Below are 21,260 nucleotides of genomic sequence, written 5' to 3'. Positions count from 1 at the left end.
CCTCTCATGTCAAACATCTATTGAGTGTCGCTCCACATGACCCTTGGCGAAAGCGCGCCTCAACTTTGGCGAAAGCTTCGTCGCTGGAGCGTCAATGGGGAATGAACTACGGAAAATATGGCACGGGCTGGATGAAGGAGGCTACAATGAAGGACTCTGAATAAATATGGGCTCAACAAAGTCGCACGGGTTCACTCAACAATCACAGATGTCCATTGGAGGGTTACACCTGGCATACTGCAGAATGTGCGAACCTAGGGCAGCTGTTAAATGCCGATTGTATGTACGTTGAACTTCTTTCGCACCGTACGTAGCCAACCGTGCTGATTGGTGGTGCGTGCGGGGAAGGACAACAAAACTAAACACAAAAATCCGTTCTAAAGAGATGAGCTTTCAATCCACTCGATTTGAAAGTGCATAGCTTCAGTTTCTTCTTGAAATGGCAGTGGGTTGAGTGGCGCTCACGTGCAGGGGGGGGGCTGGGTGTGCTTGCGTCCCAGCGCCGTGCTCCTGGTCACGCCCCGGCTCAGGTTCGAGCCTCTCCGTTGCCATCAAAGACGCATTGGTGGCTCGGCTCAGGCTGAGCTCAGAGGCAAGGCCGAGTCGTGGCTAGGAGCGTGTGTCATGTCGCCTCCAGAGTGGGCGAGTCACGCGGAGCGTTGTTGTCGTTTCTCTGTGTGCAGTGCTCCGATGCCATTTCTCATCGGAGTCCATTCCTCGCTCATGGACGTATGTATACTTTGCATCAACGTCTACCCACGGTCTGTGTGTGTGTCAGTCAGTTGTGGGGAGCGGTGGTGTAGCGGTTAGCGCGCTGCGCGATTCCCGTTCACGGCCAATACCAGTGACGATTATCTGAACCGGTTCTGGGCATCCCCTAGGTCGACTCAGCCTTAAATTTGTACCTAGTACGGTGTGTAAACATCGCCACTGGGGAGACAAAGGCGGTCGGGCGTGGTGCTGGCCACCCACCACCTCGTGTACCGTTGCAGCCTTCATAGGTGCTCGCTAACAGCACTTGCCCTTACAGTCTGATAAGGCTATATGGGGGATCTTTGCCTTTTGTCAGTCAGTCAACCCATGGCACCTGAGTCTGTCCCGTACCGACCTGCCAGCGGGCGTTCAACACTTCACCTGGCCTTAAAGTGCGCCTAGCCTGGCACAAGCGCCGTGGTGATGTCATCGCCACTTGGTGGCGAATGGCGGTTGTTGTGTTTGTGGATGTGGGGAGTAGTAGTTAGCACACTGCTGCGTACCCAGTGACCCACGTTCGATTTACGCTCGCAGCCAACATTAGTGATGAATATCTCAACCGGATTTGGACCTCCCCTAGGTCGACTCGGCCTTAAATGTGTACCTGGTGTGGTGTGTAAACATCAGCACTCGGCAGACAAAGTTCACCGGGTGTCGTACTGCCCATACCACCCCTTCGTGTCTCGTGCCGGTCTTCATAGGTGCTCGCTAACAGCAGTTGCCCCAAACAGTCTGTGAAAGCTATACGGGGGTGGGGGGTCTTTGTTTGTGTACGGCGCGCTTGTATTCCCCTGTGCAATAGCTAAACCTTCATAGAAAGAAGGATTTCTTATTCAATGTGTGCTCCTTGGGCACGTGAAGTATTCATACTTTTTGGTTTTTCGGTAAAGTCACGTAGGTAAAAAATGATAAAATAAAATAAATAAAAATGAAAACAACTAAAAAATGTTTTCTTTTATTTTATAATTTTTTACCTACGTGACTTTACTGAAAAAACCAAAAAGTATGGATCCTTGCAGTCACGAAAACTTCAAATCTAGAACAGGAAGTATTATTTTCAATATCGATTTGTGATCGTGTGTACAAGCATTCGCTTAACCAGGCTGCTTGTTGAGCGATTAGCACTTTCGATTTGCACGGTTGGCTACGTACGGTGCGAAAGAAGTTGAACGCGCATGCATGCAATGGAGCAACGGTCGGCGATGCCACCGATCTCACGCCGCACTCGAGGCTGTTTGAGAACGAAAGCGCCTCTCTCGTCCAGCAGAGCTTTATTTACAACTTACTGTGGCTTTTAATCGGAGGTAACGAACGACACCGAGCTTGACTTATATTGCACACGCGGCACACAGCTGATCGCGCTAGAAGCACGGCGATAAACAACCGCTAATGCTCCCCGCGGTGGCAGCGGGAAACAGACGGGGCGAGGAGGTGTAGAAGGAAAGTGAAACTCTGCACCCAGGATTGCTTGTGCTGGAAGTGTCGGCAACAGACGCAGGTGCGCTGCGATTTGGCTGTCCCCAATTCGTCACCTCACTGCGCCATGAACCCGGTGACCCGTGTTTGAGTCACGCTTCAAGCCAATATCAGTGGAGAATATCTGAACTAGTCCTGGGCCTCCTCTAGGTCGACTCAGCCTGAAAGTAGTACCCAGTGCGGTGTGTAATATCAGCACTGGGGAGACAAAGGCAGAAGGGCATGTTGCGAGCCAAACCACCCCCACGTGCGCAGTGCAAGCCTTCATCGGTGCCCGCTAACAACGGTTAACCCAACATTCTGAAGAGAACCACGCGTGCTGAAAGGGTGTGAGGGGGGGGATCTTTGTCCTTATCTCTATGTTGTCTTTGTTGCGCGTGGATGTTGCGTAGCGTGTGCGGACGATGCCGCTGGACGATGCCATCGTGTTCACCATCGACACGAACACCATCGAGACGCCGCTCAATGACTTGCAGGGCCTGCCCAGCGACGTGGTGGGTCCAACACGCACGCACCACGCACGCACCACGCACGCACCACGCGCGCACCACGCGCGCACCACGCGCGCACCACGCGCGCACCACGCGCGCACCACGCGCGCACCACGCGCGCACCACGCGCGCACCACGCGCGCACCACGCGCGCACCACGCGCGCACCACGCGCGCACCACGCGCGCACCACGCGCGCACCACGCGCGCACCACGCGCGCACCACGCGCGCACCACGCGCGCACCACGCGCGGCACCACGCACGCACGCACCACGCACGCACCACGCACGCACCACGCACACACGCTCGCACAGTCACCAATAGCTAAGTAAGTCGAGTTGATCGACCGTGTCCAGTTAGCAGAGACTTATACGTAGGTAATGCATGACGTGGGTTCATAAGCTCATCAATGATGTATGTATGCGCGTCTTTCGCACCGTACGTAGCCAACCATGCTAATCATAGGTGCAGGGGAAGGACAACAAACTAAACACAAAAAGCACTTTTAAAGAAATTAGTTTTCAACCTAGATGATTTAAAAGTGCATAGCTCCAGTGGCTTCCTAACATCGGAAGGGAGAGCATTCCAGACGGCCGCTCTTACTCCTTCAAACGAGTGAGGTCCCTCGCCAATCAAACGTGCACAATGCTACGGAGCCACTGACGGATGTGCTCGTCATACTTTATCAATCATCTTGTCCAGTATGGAGCTGCTCATTCAGCGGTCAATGAAATGCAAGATTATTGAGGTGGGCGTTTCACTACTCCAACCCCTCCTTAACCACCCCCAACTGTCCTCCTTACTGTCACCATAACTACAGCAACACTTTGAATAATCCCACTCTTTATTTTAACCACAGTCCTCTAATATACAGTTGTATAACTATTGTAAAGTGCCTTCGACTAAGGCGCTATATAAATCTATATAAGACAAGATGAGATTTGCATGTCCCATGGTGTGGAGCGCACTTTGTCAACTTAGGTTCCTTTTCACTATTTAAGTCCTATTTAAAAACCGTTTAGTTTATGGCGGCCTTTAACCGAGTTGACCTTGGTTTTGGTATGCTGTACGTCTTTTTGTTTTTGCTGTTGCCTTGTACAGCGTTGTGAGATGCAGTTTTGCATATAGATGGCGCTATAAAAATGTATTATTCTAATCATACATACGCTCTGGAATCGGAGGAAGACGGCTTCCTAAAACAAACGTGTCTGGTCTTAGAGAGATACGCACTCAGGCGCCGAATTATCTGAACGTGCTTTGCAACGTTTACGATGTCCTTCCCTCCCCCCCCTCGTACCTCTGATTAGCACGGTTGGCTGCTGCGTATAGTTGCGAAAGAAGTTCAACATACATAAAACTAAAAAATTAAATTATTTTCATCTTACCCACTGAGCTATGAAGTTTTTTTCAGATGTGACCTGGCTATCACAAATGAGAGCTCAACCAAAGTGGCTTATCATGTGGACATTTATCGCAGCCAAATACTCTAAACGCGTGTTGTTGATTCTAAATGTGGAGGGAAAAACCATAAGAATCCACGCAACCACTGGGAGCGAGACACCGCAAACTCCAAACATGTAGGCGTCAGGGTCGGGATCGAACCCTACGACATCTCGCCAACCGTGGCACCTTATACACACAGCAGCACGGCTCAGCTTATGCAGTGGAAAAACAGCACGGTTCCCTCCAAAGCTGCGCCGAGCCGGCTCCGCACGGCCCCGGTGCGGCTCGGCTTATGCAGTGGAAAAACAGCATTTGGTGTTTGTCTCCGCTCGTGTGCGGATGCAGGTGGCGGCGCTGCGCTCCCGCTTGAAGCGCCCGGCGAGCGTGGGAGACGGCGTGGCGCGCGCCTTCCTCAAGTCGCAGGCGGCGCTGTACGGGAGCTACCGCGAGGCGCTCCGCTTCCAGCCCGTGCGTGCGCCACGTCTTCACGTGTCTCTGCGTGTATCCGGGTCTCCGCATCTCCGAGTGTCCCTGCGTGTCCCTGCGTGTCTCCGCGTGTCTCTGCGTGTCTCCGCTTGTCGGCCTGAAAATAGTTAAATTTCGATTTAAAGCTTTCGTGACTGCAGGGATTCATCTTCTTGGTTCTTTCGGTAAAGTCACGTAGAAGGGAAATAATAAAATAATAAAAATAAAACATGATCAAATAATTCTCACGACGTTTCGGCCATAACGCAAGCAGCCGTCCTCAGGTGAAGAACACGTCTGTCGGAAAGACAGCGTCTGAACACACGCACACACATGCAGATCTTCAACAGGTGACCCACACACACATCCAGACGCTGTCTTCCCGACAGACCTGTTCTTCACCTGAGGACGGCTGCTTGCGTTGTGGCCGAAACGTCGTGAGAATTATTTTATTATGTTTTATTTTTATTATTTTATTATTTCCCTTCTACGTGACTTTACTGAAAATAGTTGTTCGCAAAATGGCCCTTGACGCAACGGTCCGTGAAGAGTCTACACGGGAACCTTTGCCTTTGTTGTGTCCACCTGCAGGGGGAGCCGATCACCTTCAGCGAGGACGCGTTCGTGTGCCACCGCTCGGCGAGCATGCGGACGTTCCTCACCAACGCCACGCAAATGCAGATCTTCAAACAGGTGACCCACACGCACACACACACGCACACACACGACACGCACACACATACACATCTTAAAACAGGTGACCCACACACACACACTCGATACGCACACACATACAGATCTTCAAACAGGTGACCCACACACACACACGACACACACTCGACATGCACACACATGCAGATCTTCAAACAGGTGACGCGCGCACACACACACGACACGCACACGACACGCACACGACACGCACACACATACAGATCTTCAAACAGGTGACCCACACACACGACACACACACACGACATGCACACACATACAGATCTTCAAACAGGTGACCCACACACACACACTCGATACGCACACACATGCAGATCTTCAAACAGGTGATCCACACACACACCCGATACGCACACGACACACACTCACATGCAGATCTTCAAACAGGTGACCCACACACACACTCGACACGCACACACATGCAGATCTTCAAACAGGTGAAGCACACTCCCTGTTTCTTGGTAATTCCCTGCCCCGAGTGGAGTACTGTCGTCCCCTTATGGTGACTGGAGCTAGAACCAGTCCACCGGAAATTCGAGGATTCCACGGAGGTCCAGGCGGTATCGGTCGATCTCCTGACAGTCGCTCCTCTGCAGTGAGCGGTTGAAACATTACACCGGGCCAACCTCAGTGGGTTTTCTTTTAATGCTGTTTCTGGCTCCTCCAAATGGGGTTTGGCCAGGAGGCGTCAGAGCACCCTGTACCCCCAGGGCCTCCGGCACAAACTTCGTTTGCTGCTTTCTCCGTGGTTATTTCATAATGTAGTTGAAGTGGAGTGTGACCACACACTAAAACGACAACGATCCTCGTAGAGCCATAACAGACAGGTGGGGCAAGTGCTGTTAGCGAACCTATGAAGGCCGAACGGTACAAGAAGGGATGGGTGGCCAGCACCACGCCCGGCCGCCTTTGTCTCCCCAGTGGCGATGTCTACACACTGCACCAGGTACTCGTTTGAAGCGGATTCGACCTAGGGGAGGCCCAGGACCGGTTCAGATAAAAGTCACTGGTGTCGACCGTGAGCGGGAATCGAAACCAGGTCGCCGGGTTCATAGCGCAGTGCGCTTGCCACTGCATTTCCTACGTGAGTTGAACTTCGTAACCAACCGTGCTAATCGGAAGTGCTTACTACTCTGCCACACACACGAATACAAGCATGAGTACAAATATCTTCATGAAATAACGCAGCAATATACATTCATGCACATACACACACAGATACATGAACTAGCCTACAGACACATACACAGAGACATACACGCACTTTCTTTTTAACACTCAGCACCAATTACATCATGACATTCAAACAGGTGATGCACGCGCGCAACACACAATGTGCTTGTTGTGTGTGCGGCGGGCTATGTTGCAGTGTGATGCTGTGTAAGCCTGTGTGTGATGCCGTGCGACGCTGTGCGGTGAGCGCAGTTCATAGAGGAGCGTCTGGAGCGGTTGAATGCGGGCTCGGGGTTTAACGACGTGTTTGAGGAGGAGATCAACCGCAGTGAGACCGAAGGAGGTCAGGAACTCGCACGCACCCACAACAACCACAACCGCCGTTCACCACATACACAAAGTCACTTGGGTCGCGTGCACACGTTCCTGCGCACGTGCGTGCGTGTACACGCGATGTCACACGTGTGTTCTGTTTTACAGGAGCAACGAAGTCCTACAATCAGTGGCTCACAACGGTGAAGGTGAGCGCTTTGTTTCATCTCACTAGAACATTCATGCTGAGTGCATCGTGGCTGCCAGCGGTCGTGTGGGACTGACGCGTGATTATCGATTGGATTAACGATTAAAGAGAGGCCGTTCCTCACTGCTGCCTGTGAATTGTAAACATCCTTGTCCTCTCGTGTTGTATGGGCATCTCAGGCAGTTTATCATCAGCGATACCGTGGTGGCTAGGAGATGTTAACTACCTCGCTGGGTATGCAGGAGGTTGTGGGTTTGATCCCAACCCTTGATGCCTGCTGCTGTATATTTGGAGTTTGCGTGTCTCTCTCTCTCCGTGGTCGTGTGGATTTTTCTCCGGGTCCTCCGGTTTTTCCCTCCACATTTAGAAACGACGTAACGTCCAGTGGTGTACGTGCAGTCTCTCCTATCTCGTTCGTTATAGTTTCTTTTTTTACATTGTTACACGGATGATCCCTTTTAGCCTATCGCCCGACTATTTTACGTAGGAATATCCGTGGTGTGTGGGCGCTGGGGTGGCGAGATGTTAACTACCTCGCCTGGTATGCAGGAGGTCGTGACGCCTGCTGTATATTTGGAATCTGTGTCTCTCGCCCTGTGGTCGCGTGGATATCTATCCGGGTCCTCTCGTTTTTCCCTCCACATTTAGAATCGACATCACGCGTTTTAGAGTTTTGGTTGCTATAAATGTCCACTTGGTTGCGGTAGGGGCCGTCCATAAATTACGTCATGCACCTGGGGGGGGGGGGGGGGGTCAGACATATGTGACAATGTGTCACGAGGGGGGGGGGGGTTCGAGAAATGTGACGTCACATGAAAATGCGCAACTTTAAGTAAATATAGACAACACGTTCTACTTATTTAAATAGACTTTTAATAAATGTTTTCTCCTACAACATCAGAGTGCAGCGCCACATGAAATACGCACTACAATGACAATAGTTTAAAGCGATTTGAAGCAGGTTTTATTGTTGGGGGGGGGGGGGGGCAGAGCTTTGTGACGTCATATTTGAGGGGGGGTCTGACTTTTAGTGATGCCGTGAGACGACGGGGGGGGGGGGGGGGGTCAAAAATCGCATGATGTCAATTATGGACGGCCCCTAAGGAAAAAAAAATGTTGAAACGTTTTGGGCAATAGTCCTTAATCATAGCACACGTGAATTTAGAGGCCAGAAAAAGAGTGGACACTAAGAGTTTGAGACTAGCACTTTGCACCATAGTGGCCTGATAAGAATAACATTTTAAATCTGTGCTGGATTTGAGGTATAGCAAATGGTATGCGGTCAATTAAAAGTGTTATAACCCAAACCCAGAATGAAACTGTGCTTTTAACCATGGGCCCTGCTAAGAATTACTTTAATCAAAAATGGTTTTGATGTTTTTTTCTTAGCGTATTTCGGCGAATGATTAAGCACGGCAGCAAGGGGTCCTTACGCAATGAGGGTATTTTTCCACTGACTTTGCCGTGCAGATCGAGAACTAAACAGCGAAACGCTGGCCTCACAAGACGTCTCAATCTGGCTCGGGGCCAAGCAGGGCCAGGGGTGGGGTTAATGACGAATGCATTGCACGTGATGTGCGGATGAGTGGTGAACTTCTTTCGCAACGTTCGTAGCCAACCTGTGCTAATCGGAGGTGCACTGAGTGACTGATTTGGGACTGATGTCAGTCGGTGCATCACCGACTGACAACACGGCATCACCGTGTCACCTACACGCACCTCAACTCGCCTGTTCTGGGCGACGTGGGCGGCACGGCTCTGGTTCTCCTGAGCCGTGCTGGGCTGGATCGGCATGGCCCCGGCACGGCTCGGTTGTGCAGTGGAAAAGAGGCCTTGGTGCCGGTGAAGTGGCAGACGTTGGGCTGGGTTCCTCATATCGACGTGCGTCTGAGCTCTTTTGCTCTCGGCCTTTGTACGAATTATTCTTCATGTTGCTTTCTTTTACTTTCACCTCGATTTTACTTTAGACGCTTGGGTGCCTTGCTTCACATCGCACTTTACTGGGGAGCTCTTTGTATGATGACGTTTCCTCAGCAGAAAGAGTGCAACATGTTTAAACAGTCAACCCAACTTTGTGTCATCGGAGGGGAGATTTTTACCTTTTGTGCCGCACCCCGATAGACGACGCTCAAGTGCGGCGCTTAAATTGCTAAACGGGAGCCTGTTCAATAACGGAATAGTTTCCCAGACAGTTCGGCGATGATTGTTGAGATTTTTCGAGTTTCAAACAATGTTGTTTCAATTGTGAATTATTTGTTGATGAAAAGAAGAACAGGCTTCACCCTTTCTGGCAATACAACAAAGGGGTGTTACGATATTCAAACACCCAATAGACACCTAATGCAAGGCATCAAGTCTGCATTAAACACGCATGTTTGTGGTCAAACATGCTCTCGTAAATATATGTATTGTCTTTGAAATTGATTGGTCTACACCAGAGACAGTCTGGATTTGAAGCTTTCGTGACTGCACAAATCCATACTCTTTGGTTCTTTCGGTGAAGTCACGTGGGTAGAAATAAAATAAATCACGACGTTTAGGGCGCAACACAAGTGCCCGTGATCTGATGAAAGATCTAAAGAGTATAGAGGCAGCCTTCTGTTGTATGGCCTTATCCCACCAGTGTTAGGCCAGAGAACAGATAAGGCGAACAACAAAGAGGCGGTGCAAATTTCACTGCATTAGTAGCTCGGCTTTAGCAGTTATATCTACGGCACCATTTTTTCCCGGTACCAAAATGTTGAAGAAAAAACTAATAGGCTTTTACCCTCTTCGGAGATAACACACGTGTGTTAAGATGTTCAAACACCAAGTAAGATCACCTACTTGTAAGGCATCAAGTCTGCATTAACGACACGTGCTTGTGGTAAAAACACGCTAGCAAACGTGCTTTGAGGACGTGTGCATTGGTCTAAGATTGGCGAGACAAGGCAGACATGGGCCTGGGTGAGCAGCGGTGGTGCCGTGCCCGCTTGCCCAATCGCGGCCCAGCCGTGCCTGGCTCGCAAACTCGACGCACGAGTAAACGATCACGTGTCTGCCCCGTGCCCCAATTGTCTGCTGCAGAAAGGAGGCGGGGCCATCTTCCAGACGGTGAAGTCCAAGGCCAATCCCGCCGTGAAGTCTGTGTACAAGTTTGTGAGCGGACGCACTCAGACGCAATGCAGACGCACGCAGACAACTATTCGCGAGCACCCCCCCCCCCCGTCTCCGCTTACCCCGTACATCGTAGCCGCTGCTGATTTCCTGCGAGGACTCGGCAAGCGCACGGCCTGCCTCTGTGTACGTTCGATAGGCCTTGACTCTGTTAAAGATTTCACGGGGCGGGGGAGGATCGTTGCCGACGCGTGTGTACGCGCGCGTGCGTTGATGTGCGCGCGCGTGCGTTGATGTGCGCGTGCGTTGATGTGCGCGTGCGTGAGCAGGCGAGGGAGCAAGCGAAACTCGCGAAAGACCAGGCACGCATGGGCATCCAGGAGGTGAAGAGCCGCCTCAAGCAGAAGGTGCGACCCTGACACGCACAACAACTACACACGCACAACTACACACGCACAACAACTACACACGCACAACAACTACACACGCACAACTACACACGCACAACTACACACGCACAACAACTACACACGCACAACTACACATGCACAACTACACATGCACAACAACTACACACGCACAACTACACACGCACAACTACACACGCACAACAACTACAACGCACAACAACTACACACGCACAACTACACACGCACAACAACTACACACGCACAACTACACACGCACAACAAGAATTACACACGCACCGCTACACACGCACAACTATACACGCACAACGACAACTACATGCACACAACAGCAACAACTACTCACAGACAACAACACCTAGACAACCACATGCAGCGACACCGCTGGCCTGAAGGCCCATCCGCTACCACGGCGCCCCCCCCCCCCCCCCGCACTCCCCCTGGTTGGTCGTTCACCCTGCTGCCTCTGCGGGGTGGGGGGCCCGCAGGAGGGATCCTCCGTGGACGACTTCTCCCCGCAAGAAAGCCCCACGACGTTCAGCCGCCTGGGAGAGCCGTGGGCCTCGCCGGACCACGACCCCTCGCCCACCGGGGCCGCCGCCGCCGCCGCCGCCGGGGCGGCCCCGCTGGGCTCCAACGGGGACGTCGCTGACTGGAAGCGCACGTCGCTGCCCAGCCCGGACATGTACGCACGCCCGCACCTCGCAAGTCCCGCGCAGGGCGTCCGCGACTCCGTGTGCCGCGCGCCGCGACGGTTCTCCCCGAGCTCGGGTGGCGCCGGGGGGGGGGGGTGGGCGGTGGGGGGGGGGGGAAGAAGCCGCGCAAACGAGAGGCAGGAAGGGGGGCGGCCGTGAAGCGGCGCTGCCAAACGATGGAGCCCCAAGCTCTCTGCCGTCCTATGTCGGCATGGGGGATCCCGTTGACGAGCGATTGTTAATTGTTAGGAGGAAACGGAGCGCCCGGGGGCAAAAACGCTCCGCGTACAGATGGAGACGAGTCCACTTGCTGTACTGCCGCAGTGGGTTGCACCGCAGAGCCCGCTTGCTGCCCGCCCTGCGTCCACCTCACAGCCTATGGCACCTATAATGCATAGCGGTTGGCAGCCACCACCGAGGAAAGTCCAGGCTCGTCTTCTGCTTGGCTTTCAAAAAAATCCGACAAGGCCACGGAGGGGGCGATGTGATGTCCGTCGTCTATTTTGCGACGACTTTCCGAAGTGGAGCACCGCTCGTCGTGTTGGATTGATCTCGGCAGCAGCAGCTGCGTGTGGCCCCGTGGCGGCGGCTGTGGTGAACCGTGACCACCTGGGCCCCGCTCGCCAGGGATGTCGGCGCGTCCACTGCGTTTGAAGCGCCGTCCTGAAAAGCAAACCGGTCGGCACGTGCTGCTAAATAACACAGCGGTGTTGTTAAAGCTGGCATGCGTCGAATTAAACGGCGGTGTGATTGCAAGGGGCAACTTGCCTAATGTTGTGGGGTTTTTTTTACCGGGGCTCGTTTCTGGAACTCATTACTTGTCTTTACGTAACGCGTGCATCCCCAACGCTTCCGTATTCGTAATGAAGAATATGGCACGTGAGTGAGCGCTTTTACTGTTGTGAGTCAGGTGTGTTCAGGTTGAAGGTTATAAATATCGCTTCCGCCACATTCAAATCTGTCGCTATCCTTCCTCTGTCCTGATGTCCTAAAAAAAAACTGGAATCCCTTCGCTCAGCACTCGCGCAAATGTAAACGCACGCATTTCCCAACGCCGCCTCTTAAATGTTCCGGTCCTTCTGGGCCCTTTTTCTGCTTCCTATCGTCTGGCTCCTCCCCCCCTTTCTCTCTCTCTCTCTCCCGTCCTTCCTGCTTTGTATTTCTAGCCCTTATTTTCTGGAGGATTCCGGCTCTGACCCCGAGGATTCCGCTCCTGGTTTTCCGGACACTCGGCTACTGGGCTGTCACCTCCGCTGGTGTGTCTGCATGTACGTGACGCGCGCGTGCGCGGGGAGAGAGGGAGTGATCGAGAGAGAGACAGCGTGTCGTGTGTAGGGGCACGATTGACGCAACACAGAAAACATGTGGGCGGTAGTGAAGCATGTGGGCAGGTCGTGAAGAGCCGCCACCGTGGGGGGATATTATCTCCCTCGCTGCTATGGAGGAGGTTGTGGGTTTGATCCCAACCCTGACACCTGCATATTTCGACTTTGCACGTTCTCCCCGTGGTCGTGTGGATTTTTCTCTGGGCCCTCTGAGATTTCCCCTCCAGATTTAGAAACGTGTGTTTTGAGTATTTGGCTGCGATACATTTCCACACGATGATGAGCCACTTCATTGGTGCGATCGTTTGTGGCCAGGTCGCTTCTGATCAAGAGCTCCATGTGGGCCTTACCTGGTAAGAGAAAAATGCGTTTGTTTTTTTACAGAATCGAGAGGAGGGTAGAAGAAAGGCCCTTTGTGAATTGTTGTGGGCCGTGTTCATCCATCGCTCGGTTTTAGCGCCGGAGCAAACCCAGGAGACGGCAACACGGACCAAACCGTGACGTCTCTTCACCACCCTCTTAACCACCACTGGGTGGCACACATGCCCTGCTGATACCATCCAGCTGTTTGCATTCCGATTTAACATTAGTGACCGGACCAAGACCTGCAAGCCCAGTTTAATAACAACTTGGGCTATGTCGGTCAGCGTGTAGGTCTCTGTAAGGGTGTGGCTCTCGGTGTAAGTCTGTGGGCCGATGCAAGTCGTCGGTGGCTCGACTCGTAACCCCGCATTGCGCGCGAACGGCTGGAGATGTCGGCGGTTCTGAGAAACTCGCCGGGCTTGGAAATTCCACGTTGGCACAGCGGTAGGCGGTACGGTCGTGCTAGAGAGCCACGGTGGCTAGGAGATGTTAACTGCCTCGCCTTGTATACAGGAGGTCGTGGTTCGATCCCAACCCTGACGCCTGCTGCTGTATATTTGGGGTTTGCAACATCTCTCTCCCCGTGGTCGTGTGGATTTTCTCCGGCCCCTCCGGATTTTACCTCCACTTTGAGAGTATTTGGATGCTATAAAGTTCCACATGATGAAGCACTTCGATGAGCTTTCATTTGCGGCCAATGCGCATCTGAAAAAGAGCTTAATTGCTTAGTGGGCCTTACCTGGTAATATACAAGTTTAGTGAGCTAGAGGCCAACGACCTATACCCACAAAGGTACTCATTTTATTGGCCACCAAGGAATTGTGGGTTGAGTGGACTTGAACTCGCGAGCTTTCTGATTGCGAGTGAAGCTCCCTGTCACTCTTGTTGCCTCGCTGGATGTTCGGAATGTGTTGGGCAAAGTTGCGTTTGTGTTTTTGGGTTGCTCCTCTCAGCCAGGGCTGGGTGAATCTTTTCCCTGGCTGAGAGCCCGAATGGCATTTTCAAATACATTGCTCCGCCAAATGCGCGTTTATATGCATGGCTCGGTGACTTCTGTGATTTGAAACGCAGTGAAACTATAAACAATTGTGAAACTAAACAATTTTTATTTTTACCAGGTAAGGCCCACTGAGCTACGTGGCTCTTTTTCAGAAGCGACCTGGCAGCCACAAATGACAGCTCAACGCAGTGGCTTATCGCGTGGAAATTTATAGCAGTAGCCAACTACTCTGAAAGTGGAGGGAAAAAGCAGAGGGCCTGGAGAAAAATCCACGTGACCACGAGGAGAACTTGCAAACTCCAAATATACAGCAGCAGCAGGCATCATGGTCGGGATCGAAACCACGACCTCCTGTATACCAGGCGAGGTAGTCAACATCTCGGCACCGTGGTGCCCAGGTGGAAGATTTTCCCTTTAGTACCTGATTAGTGCTGCTGAAATGCTGCAATGGGGGATGTCTGCGGCCTGTTCCGGATTCCCATGCCGCCCGTGGACCGTGTGAAATTCGTTTTGGGGCCGTGTCTGCCACTGCTGCTGCCGCTGCTGCTGCTGCTGCCGCTGCTGCTGCCGCTGCTGCTGCCGCTACTGCTGCTGCTGCAAGCTGCGAGGGCTCAGAGCCGCTCCGTGCTGGATCTTCTCCGAGAGGCCCTCCCCGAGGGGCTAGGGCACGGCTAAGGCGCATCAGCGCGGACACTCGAGTCCACCGCAGCCAATCGGTGACTGAGTCGGCCGGCGGTGGTCTTGCCGTGTGCTCGCGTAGTCGACTCCGTGACATTGCCGTAGGAGATGGAGGCGTGGGGCGGTGTTCACCTGGGGTCATGTTCACTGTGGGCAATATTTACCTGGGGCAGTGTTCACGTGGGTTGATGTCAATGCTGTGGGGGATGTTGAGAGTGACCGTGGATTGCTGCGTGGCCGTTCCCAGGTCGCAGCCCTACCGCTCGCTGGACAATCGTCATCACAACCGTGCGGAGCGATCCGATTGGCCGGCGGAGGCCGTGCGGCATCAGCTGGCGGCGAAGTCATTGGACGACCTGCGAGGAGACCGACTCATGAGCAGGGTGACTCACGCGCACACACATACAAAGATAAAGATACCCCGTATAGCCTTTCACAGGCTGTTGGGGCAAGTGCTGTTAGCGAGTAGCACCGATGTAGGCCGAGAAGGCACACGAGGGTAAGTGGCCAGTACTACGCCCAGCCGCCTTTGTCTCTCCAATGGCAATGTTTACACACTGTATGTGGTACTCATTTGAGGCTGAGTCGACCTAAGGGCATCCCAGTACCGGTTCAGGTATTCGTCACTGGTGTCGACTGTGAGCGAGAATCAAACCCGGGTTGCCGGGTTCGTAGTGGCAGCACGCTAACCACGACGCCACCACTCCCCACACACACAACAACAGCAACTGCCATTCGCCACTAAGTGGTGGTGACGTCACCACGACGCTTGTGCCAGGCTATGTGCACGTTGAGGCCACGTGAAGTGTCAAACGCCCGCTGGCAGGAGGTCACGGGGCAGACTCAGGTGCCACGGGTCGACTGACTGAGATGACCGAGATGACTGGCTGATGCACCACCTGTGCCTCCTACTGTGCCAACTTGCTGTGCTTTAGCCACACGGTGCTCCACACGTTGTTGTGAGCGTCGCTCCTCCGCCCTCCGTTGTTGGTGGAGGGCGACTGCCTCCAACTACCCAGTAGCGTCATTCACGAGCCTGCTCCACAGAGGCCGATCTTGACACTGCTGATACCAGTCATCGGCAAGTCCACTCAGCTCCACATCCTCCTGTATCACATCACTCCATCTCTTCTCTAGCCCCCTCGATCCGGCCGATCAAAAGCTGTTTAGGCATGCGGTGACTGGGCATAAGGGCTACATGACCCAGCCAATGCAGCCTTGCCTGCCGGAGGAGCTCACCGATGGGATTTTGTCCAGATCTTCAAGGATTTGTGAGCTCCCACAATCCAGCCTGGTTACACCCAGGATGGATCGTAGGCAGGCCAGCCTAAATGTTTCTAACCGGCGAAGATGTTACATTAGGGGGGTCCATGTTTCGCAAGCATAGAGAAGGGAGGGAATGACTGTGGCCGAGAAGACCTGAAGCTTCGTGCGGAGCGACAGACCAGGTAGCTTCCACACAGCGTTACGCAACCAATGAAAAGATAATGCCGCTCGACTGATTCGGAGTGAGACCTCTGCTGATAGACTGGAGCCGGTCATAAGCACACTGCCCAGGTATGGGAAACTCTCCACTCTCTCCACAACTGCCCTATCACCAATTGGGAGTTGTGTGGGTGGATTGTCCGATGGTACAAAATGCCCAGGCAGGTGCTTAGTTTTGGTGGGGCTGATGGTAAGGCCCCACCTCTTAGTGGCAAGCTCCAGGTTCAGCAGCAGCGCCTCCAACTCCTCCTCTGAGTGAGCGGCAACTACCGGATCATTGGCATACATAACATGGTTGAGCAATAGGGAGCCATCCCTTGACCGCACCCAGGCATCGATCAGCCTCCAATTGTATCTGTACCAAATGGAAATTCTCCCGGTACAGCTATTGAAGGCTTCACGAACTACGTGGTCAAAATAGATGTTAAATAATGTGGGAGCCAGAGGACATTCCTGTCGCACCCCAAGGTGTACAGGGAAAGGCTCTGACTCCCGGCCACGTAGTTTTACCCGCGCCCGCTCACCATCATGAAGCTACTTGATGATCATGAGCAGAGCGTCAGGGACTCCGAAAGCACAAAGAACAACCGAGAGCCCAGGCCTACTGATGCTGTCATAGGCCTTGACCAGGTCAATAAAGCAGAGATGTAGGTCTTGTTGGAATTCCCTACACCTCTGCTGTAGCAGACGGACAGAAAATATGGAATCTGTGCAGGACCGCCCTTTGTGCACCTTGAGGCCACGTGAAGTGTCAAACGCCTGCTGGCAGGAGGTCACGGGGCACACACACACTAAGATAAAAGATCACCCGTATAGCTTTAACAGACTGTAGGGGCAAGTGCTGTTAGCGAACACCTATGAAGGCCGGAACGGTACACGAGGGGGTGGGTGGAGAGCAAACACGCCCGACCACCTTTGTCTCCCTAGTGGCGATGTTTACACACCGCACCAGGTACTCATTTGAGGCTGAGTCGACACACACACACACACTTTCACACACACTTTCACACACACGTTCATGAAAGGGGTGGACGAGGGTTGCTGGTTTGGCTCGCGTCAGACCTTGACTTCAAATCACACTTCCCTGGGAATCGATCGATACTCAAGCTTCAGCCAGGTTCTCGGTTGCCGTGCGTTGAGAGGGACGGCGTGCCACACTATAGAGTGCATAATGTATACCCACAATTGGAAGGTTCTGGGTGAAAATCACGATTGGTGATTCATTAACGAGATACCGAGCTGTTGGAAGTTGGTAGTGGTTGTGTTATGGAGGGCCTGGCAGTGGTTCGGGGCTGCTAGTGCAGATCAGCACCTCTCGGTGGATTCCAGCTCCGTCAAGGACGTACGCCATGTGTGAAGTGCATGCGTGTGCGTGTGTGCGTGTGTGCGTGCGTGCGTGTCCTCAGCCGCCTGCTCCAGGCCTCTCGTTGGCCGACGTTGGCGCTTCCCTGCCGTCGCTGACTCCGCCCCTGCCCCGCTTCCCGACCAACCAGAGCGCTCCCCGGCTGCTGGCCCCACCCCCGGCCGCCCACCCCTCGAGAGCGGACGCGGGGGACTCCAACAACAACCACGGCGCCAAGCCGCGCCGGCGCGCCGAGAGGGCCGCGGCGCGTCGCCACCCCGGCGGCTTCGACGACCTCGTCAGCCTCGACGAGCCGGGAGACGGCGAAGGCGGCGGCGACGGGGGGAGCGCCGGGGGGGTCGAGGAGCCGGACCTCCTGGATCTGCTCGACCCCCTGAAGCGGCGGACGCAGCTCCCCGGCGCCACCGCCGCCACCGTCGCCGGGGAGCCGAGCGTCCGCGACCTGCTGGAGGCGTCTCCCCCCGCCCCGCGGCGCTTCCACCCCTCGCCCGCCCTGAGCCTCTTCGATGCTCCACATCCCGCGATGGTGTCGGCGAATCGCTTCGCCCCGTTCCCGCCGGCCAATCGGATCGCTTCCTTGCCAGCAAATCGGTTTGCGGTCGCGCCGCAGCAGCCGCCGCCCGCGCTGGCCAATTGCCTTCAGGCCACGCCCGTTGCGTTCGCGACGTGCGGTCCGGCTGTCCCGCCAGCCAATCGGACGTTCCCCTTCAACTATCAAGTGGCCAATCGGATGCAAGCTCCGGTGCCGCTGCCCCCGCACGCGGCCAACAGGACGCTGCCTGTGCAGCCAGCCAATCAGTTGCCTCCATTCTTAGCCAATCAGACGTCTCCGTTTAATCAAACCTTCCCACCGGCCAATCTCGTGGCAGCGGCGGCAAACCATCACGTGACCGCGCCGGCCAACCAGATGCCTGCGCGGGCGAGGAGGCCGAACCCGCCCACGTCTCTCCCGCTCCCGGATCCCGGGTCACGTGACGGCGACGTCACGCAGCGCAGGCAGCAGTGGGAAACGTTCGATTGATGATCGCGGGACGGACACGTGTCTGGAGAGAGAGAGGGGGGGTGTGGAGCGTGGGGCGCAATCGCGGCCACGATCGAACACTCGAATTATACCGCCAAGGTTCAACCGCTCGACAAGAGCGACCGAGACGCGCGATCGCAGCGGAGAACTCGCCCGCCAATGGCTCGGCGCAAACGATTGGGAAAGTGGTGGCGCTCCTCCCGGAAAGCCACTTCCCCACACCCTCCCCCCGCGGCTTCTCCCCGCTCTGCCCGGAAGAAAGTAGAAGCGTAGGCGGTGAGCGTGTTGGGGACGATGCTAGTATACGTGAGTGCCTTCCAGTGTTAATTTGTTTTGCCTGAATTATGGACTAATGCCACTGCTATTTTATTATTTTTATTATTGTACTTTTTATTTTTGGGGGGATGAACGCAAAATCCATGGCCTGAAAAGAGAAGTGGAGCTGCAAGATAGGGTCGCTGTTCAGGTGAACATCTCTTGTTATCAAGGAAGGATCACCAGATTACAAATTGATAGCTAACTCTGGTCTTTGTTGACGAGGCGTTTGCAATCGTATTGCTTGAAACAAATGGTGAATGTGACAGGTTCCTTACGAGTTCAACACCAACCGGTTGTGTGGTGGAGGATAAACCCACGACAACATTTACAATTCGAGTACTGTCACATTTCGCCGGTGATAACAACCATCCTCACCAGGCGACAGACGTAATTTTTTTTTTTTTCACGGCAAGCCTTACCAATTGGCTGTGTTGGGTGGTGGCGAGTTTAAATGACACATATTTACGCGATCTAACCCAAAAAACAATCGATTATGGATAATATCGGCCACGAAAGCCTACTACGTGTTAAATGATGATGATGATGACATTTATATTTACGCGATCTAACCACAAAAAAAAACGATTATTGATAATATCGGCCATGAAAGCCTACTATGTGTTAAATGATGATTATGATGAAGAAAGCTCACTTGCACTTCCAGAAAGCCCCCGTAGAGAAGTTCCGTGGCTTCATCACGGTTACTCGCCGCTTCCCGTGTTGGCCCATCGACCTTCCGGTCACCTCTCGTGAATTACAAGCCGGGAGGAGACGCGGCGTTTGGGGGCAACGCCGAGATGGAAATATCCCGGTTAGGCATTTCACAGGGGGACAGCTCATGAAGTACGAGCCGATTCCCCTTTGCGATTGGTTCGTTTACGCAGCTGAGAGCCCTCTCTCGAGTGACGAGGAGGTGTTGTGGGTCTGAAGGTGGACAACCGGAGGAAAGCGCTCGCTCTCCGATTAACATTAATGCACAGTGTAAACAAGTCAACAAATAAACCCAATTGCTCTCTTCGTTCTACTTCCATCTCCGTTACGTCCTGCACCACGAGACCTTTGCCAAGGACTGCCGTGGACTCACCGGACTGGAAGCCACGACGTTTAGTTTGCCCGGATGTGAGCGGAAAGCAAAGACGCCATGGTCGACGGAGCAGTGAGCGGCACCCCCATCCCTGAGCCGGTGGTGGAAATTCGCCGTTCTTGGCGAGGGAGCCAGCCAGCGCCGTTGGCCGTGTCGCTGCTTCAAGTCGGGTTTCCGAAACTGAAAATGTTTTAGTTTAGCAGGTAAGGCCCACTGAGCAATGTAGCTCTTTTGCCTGAAGCGACCTGGCCACCACAAATGATTGCTCAGCTTAGTTGGCTGATCACGCCGAAATGTGTTGCAGCCAAATACTCTAAACGCGTGGCGACGTTGATTCTACACGTGAAGGGACAAACCGGAGGACCCAGAGAAAAATCCACGTGACCACGGGGAGAGCGAGACGCACATGCAAATTACAAATATACAGCAGCACGTGTCTGGGTTGGGATCGAACACAGGACCTCCTGCACACCAGGCGAGGGAGATAACATCTCGCCACCGTGGTGCTTTTGCTTCACTGACATGTGGCGCCTCTCCGGCACAAATCTGCCACCCAAAGCGATTTATAATTTTTTTTCCCCGTTTTCAAACCGTCTCTCCAAGCGGAGTCCGAGCGGTGCGCATCCCTGCCTATCGGCCTCCCCGATTCCACATTCCCATTGCAGGGGGATTGATGTCTCCACGAAAGGATATTTGTCGACTTCCCCACAGAGGACACAGGAGTGGGTCGTCCTCGCTGCAAATCGCCCCCCCCCCCCCTCCCCGGAGAGACGAAATGCTGAGTTGACCACCCCCACCTCGCCGGGGTTCGATCATGCGATGCTTTTTGGGCGCTCGCCAGTGACCGCTGCCGCTGTACCCGCGCGGGGAGCGACGGCCCTCGTTTTGTTGTTCAGCCATTCGGCAGTGAGGCTGCTCTTACCCGTGCGGGGATGCCCTCTGCTCGCCGCCGCCACGGTGCCTCCTGCAAGCGTCGTGCCGTGCCTCCCACGTCGTGCCGTGCCTCCTGCAAGCGTCGTGCCGTGCCTCCCACGGGCTCTCTGCTCCCCAGTGGGCCGGAATGCTACGCAGAGGCCACCTTCACGAGACCCAACGTCATCCGCCGTGCTCAACCTCACGGACCCTCCCCTCTTTCTACCGGCCAAATTTTTTTATTTGTCATTCCCGCTGCTGCTTCGCGCCTGTGGCCATTAGAGAGGGGCAACTACGCGAGATCCGGTTGCGAGGGATTTCGCCGTTTTATAGCTTTGTCTGAGATTGGTTGGTCAATTGCAGATGCCATTACTCACCCACTCGCCCAACCCACTCACTCGACCACCCACGCACCCACCCGCTTTCTTACCCATTCACCCAC

The 21,260-nt window shown here is 53.9% G+C and overlaps 1 protein-coding gene across 4 annotated transcripts in view; it reads left to right on the top strand.

The window, feature by feature from the left end:
• The window catches only part of LOC133348653 (DENN domain-containing protein 1B-like), a 50,668-nt gene extending 30,829 nt beyond the window's left edge, over positions 1 to 19,839 (top strand). For 2 of the 4 annotated variants that reach the window (XM_061561585.1, XM_061561586.1), the window contains 12 exons: positions 684 to 729; positions 2,622 to 2,723; positions 4,509 to 4,631; positions 5,220 to 5,321; positions 6,783 to 6,873; positions 7,011 to 7,051; positions 10,117 to 10,188; positions 10,476 to 10,553; positions 11,063 to 11,259; positions 12,436 to 12,537; positions 14,883 to 15,018; positions 17,527 to 19,839. In XM_061561585.1, coding sequence (XP_061417569.1) covers positions 684 to 729; positions 2,622 to 2,723; positions 4,509 to 4,631; positions 5,220 to 5,321; positions 6,783 to 6,873; positions 7,011 to 7,051; positions 10,117 to 10,188; positions 10,476 to 10,553; positions 11,063 to 11,259; positions 12,436 to 12,537; positions 14,883 to 15,018; positions 17,527 to 18,504 — 2,068 coding nt within the window. In that variant the 3' untranslated portion in view covers positions 18,505 to 19,839. The remainder of the gene's footprint in view (positions 1 to 683; positions 730 to 2,621; positions 2,724 to 4,508; positions 4,632 to 5,219; positions 5,322 to 6,782; positions 6,874 to 7,010; positions 7,052 to 10,116; positions 10,189 to 10,475; positions 10,554 to 11,062; positions 11,260 to 12,435; positions 12,538 to 14,882; positions 15,019 to 17,526) is intronic. The other 2 variants (XM_061561587.1, XM_061561588.1) reach the window with 2 other exon arrangements.
• The last annotated feature ends 1,421 nt before the right edge of the window (positions 19,840 to 21,260 follow it).

Source organism: Lethenteron reissneri, chromosome 27 (assembly GCF_015708825.2).
Source record: "Lethenteron reissneri isolate LAM-NWPU_2019-01 chromosome 27, ASM1570882v1, whole genome shotgun sequence".
Taxonomy (NCBI): Eukaryota; Metazoa; Chordata; class Hyperoartia; order Petromyzontiformes; family Petromyzontidae; genus Lethenteron; species Lethenteron reissneri.
This window is presented reverse-complemented; position numbering and strand designations above follow the sequence as displayed.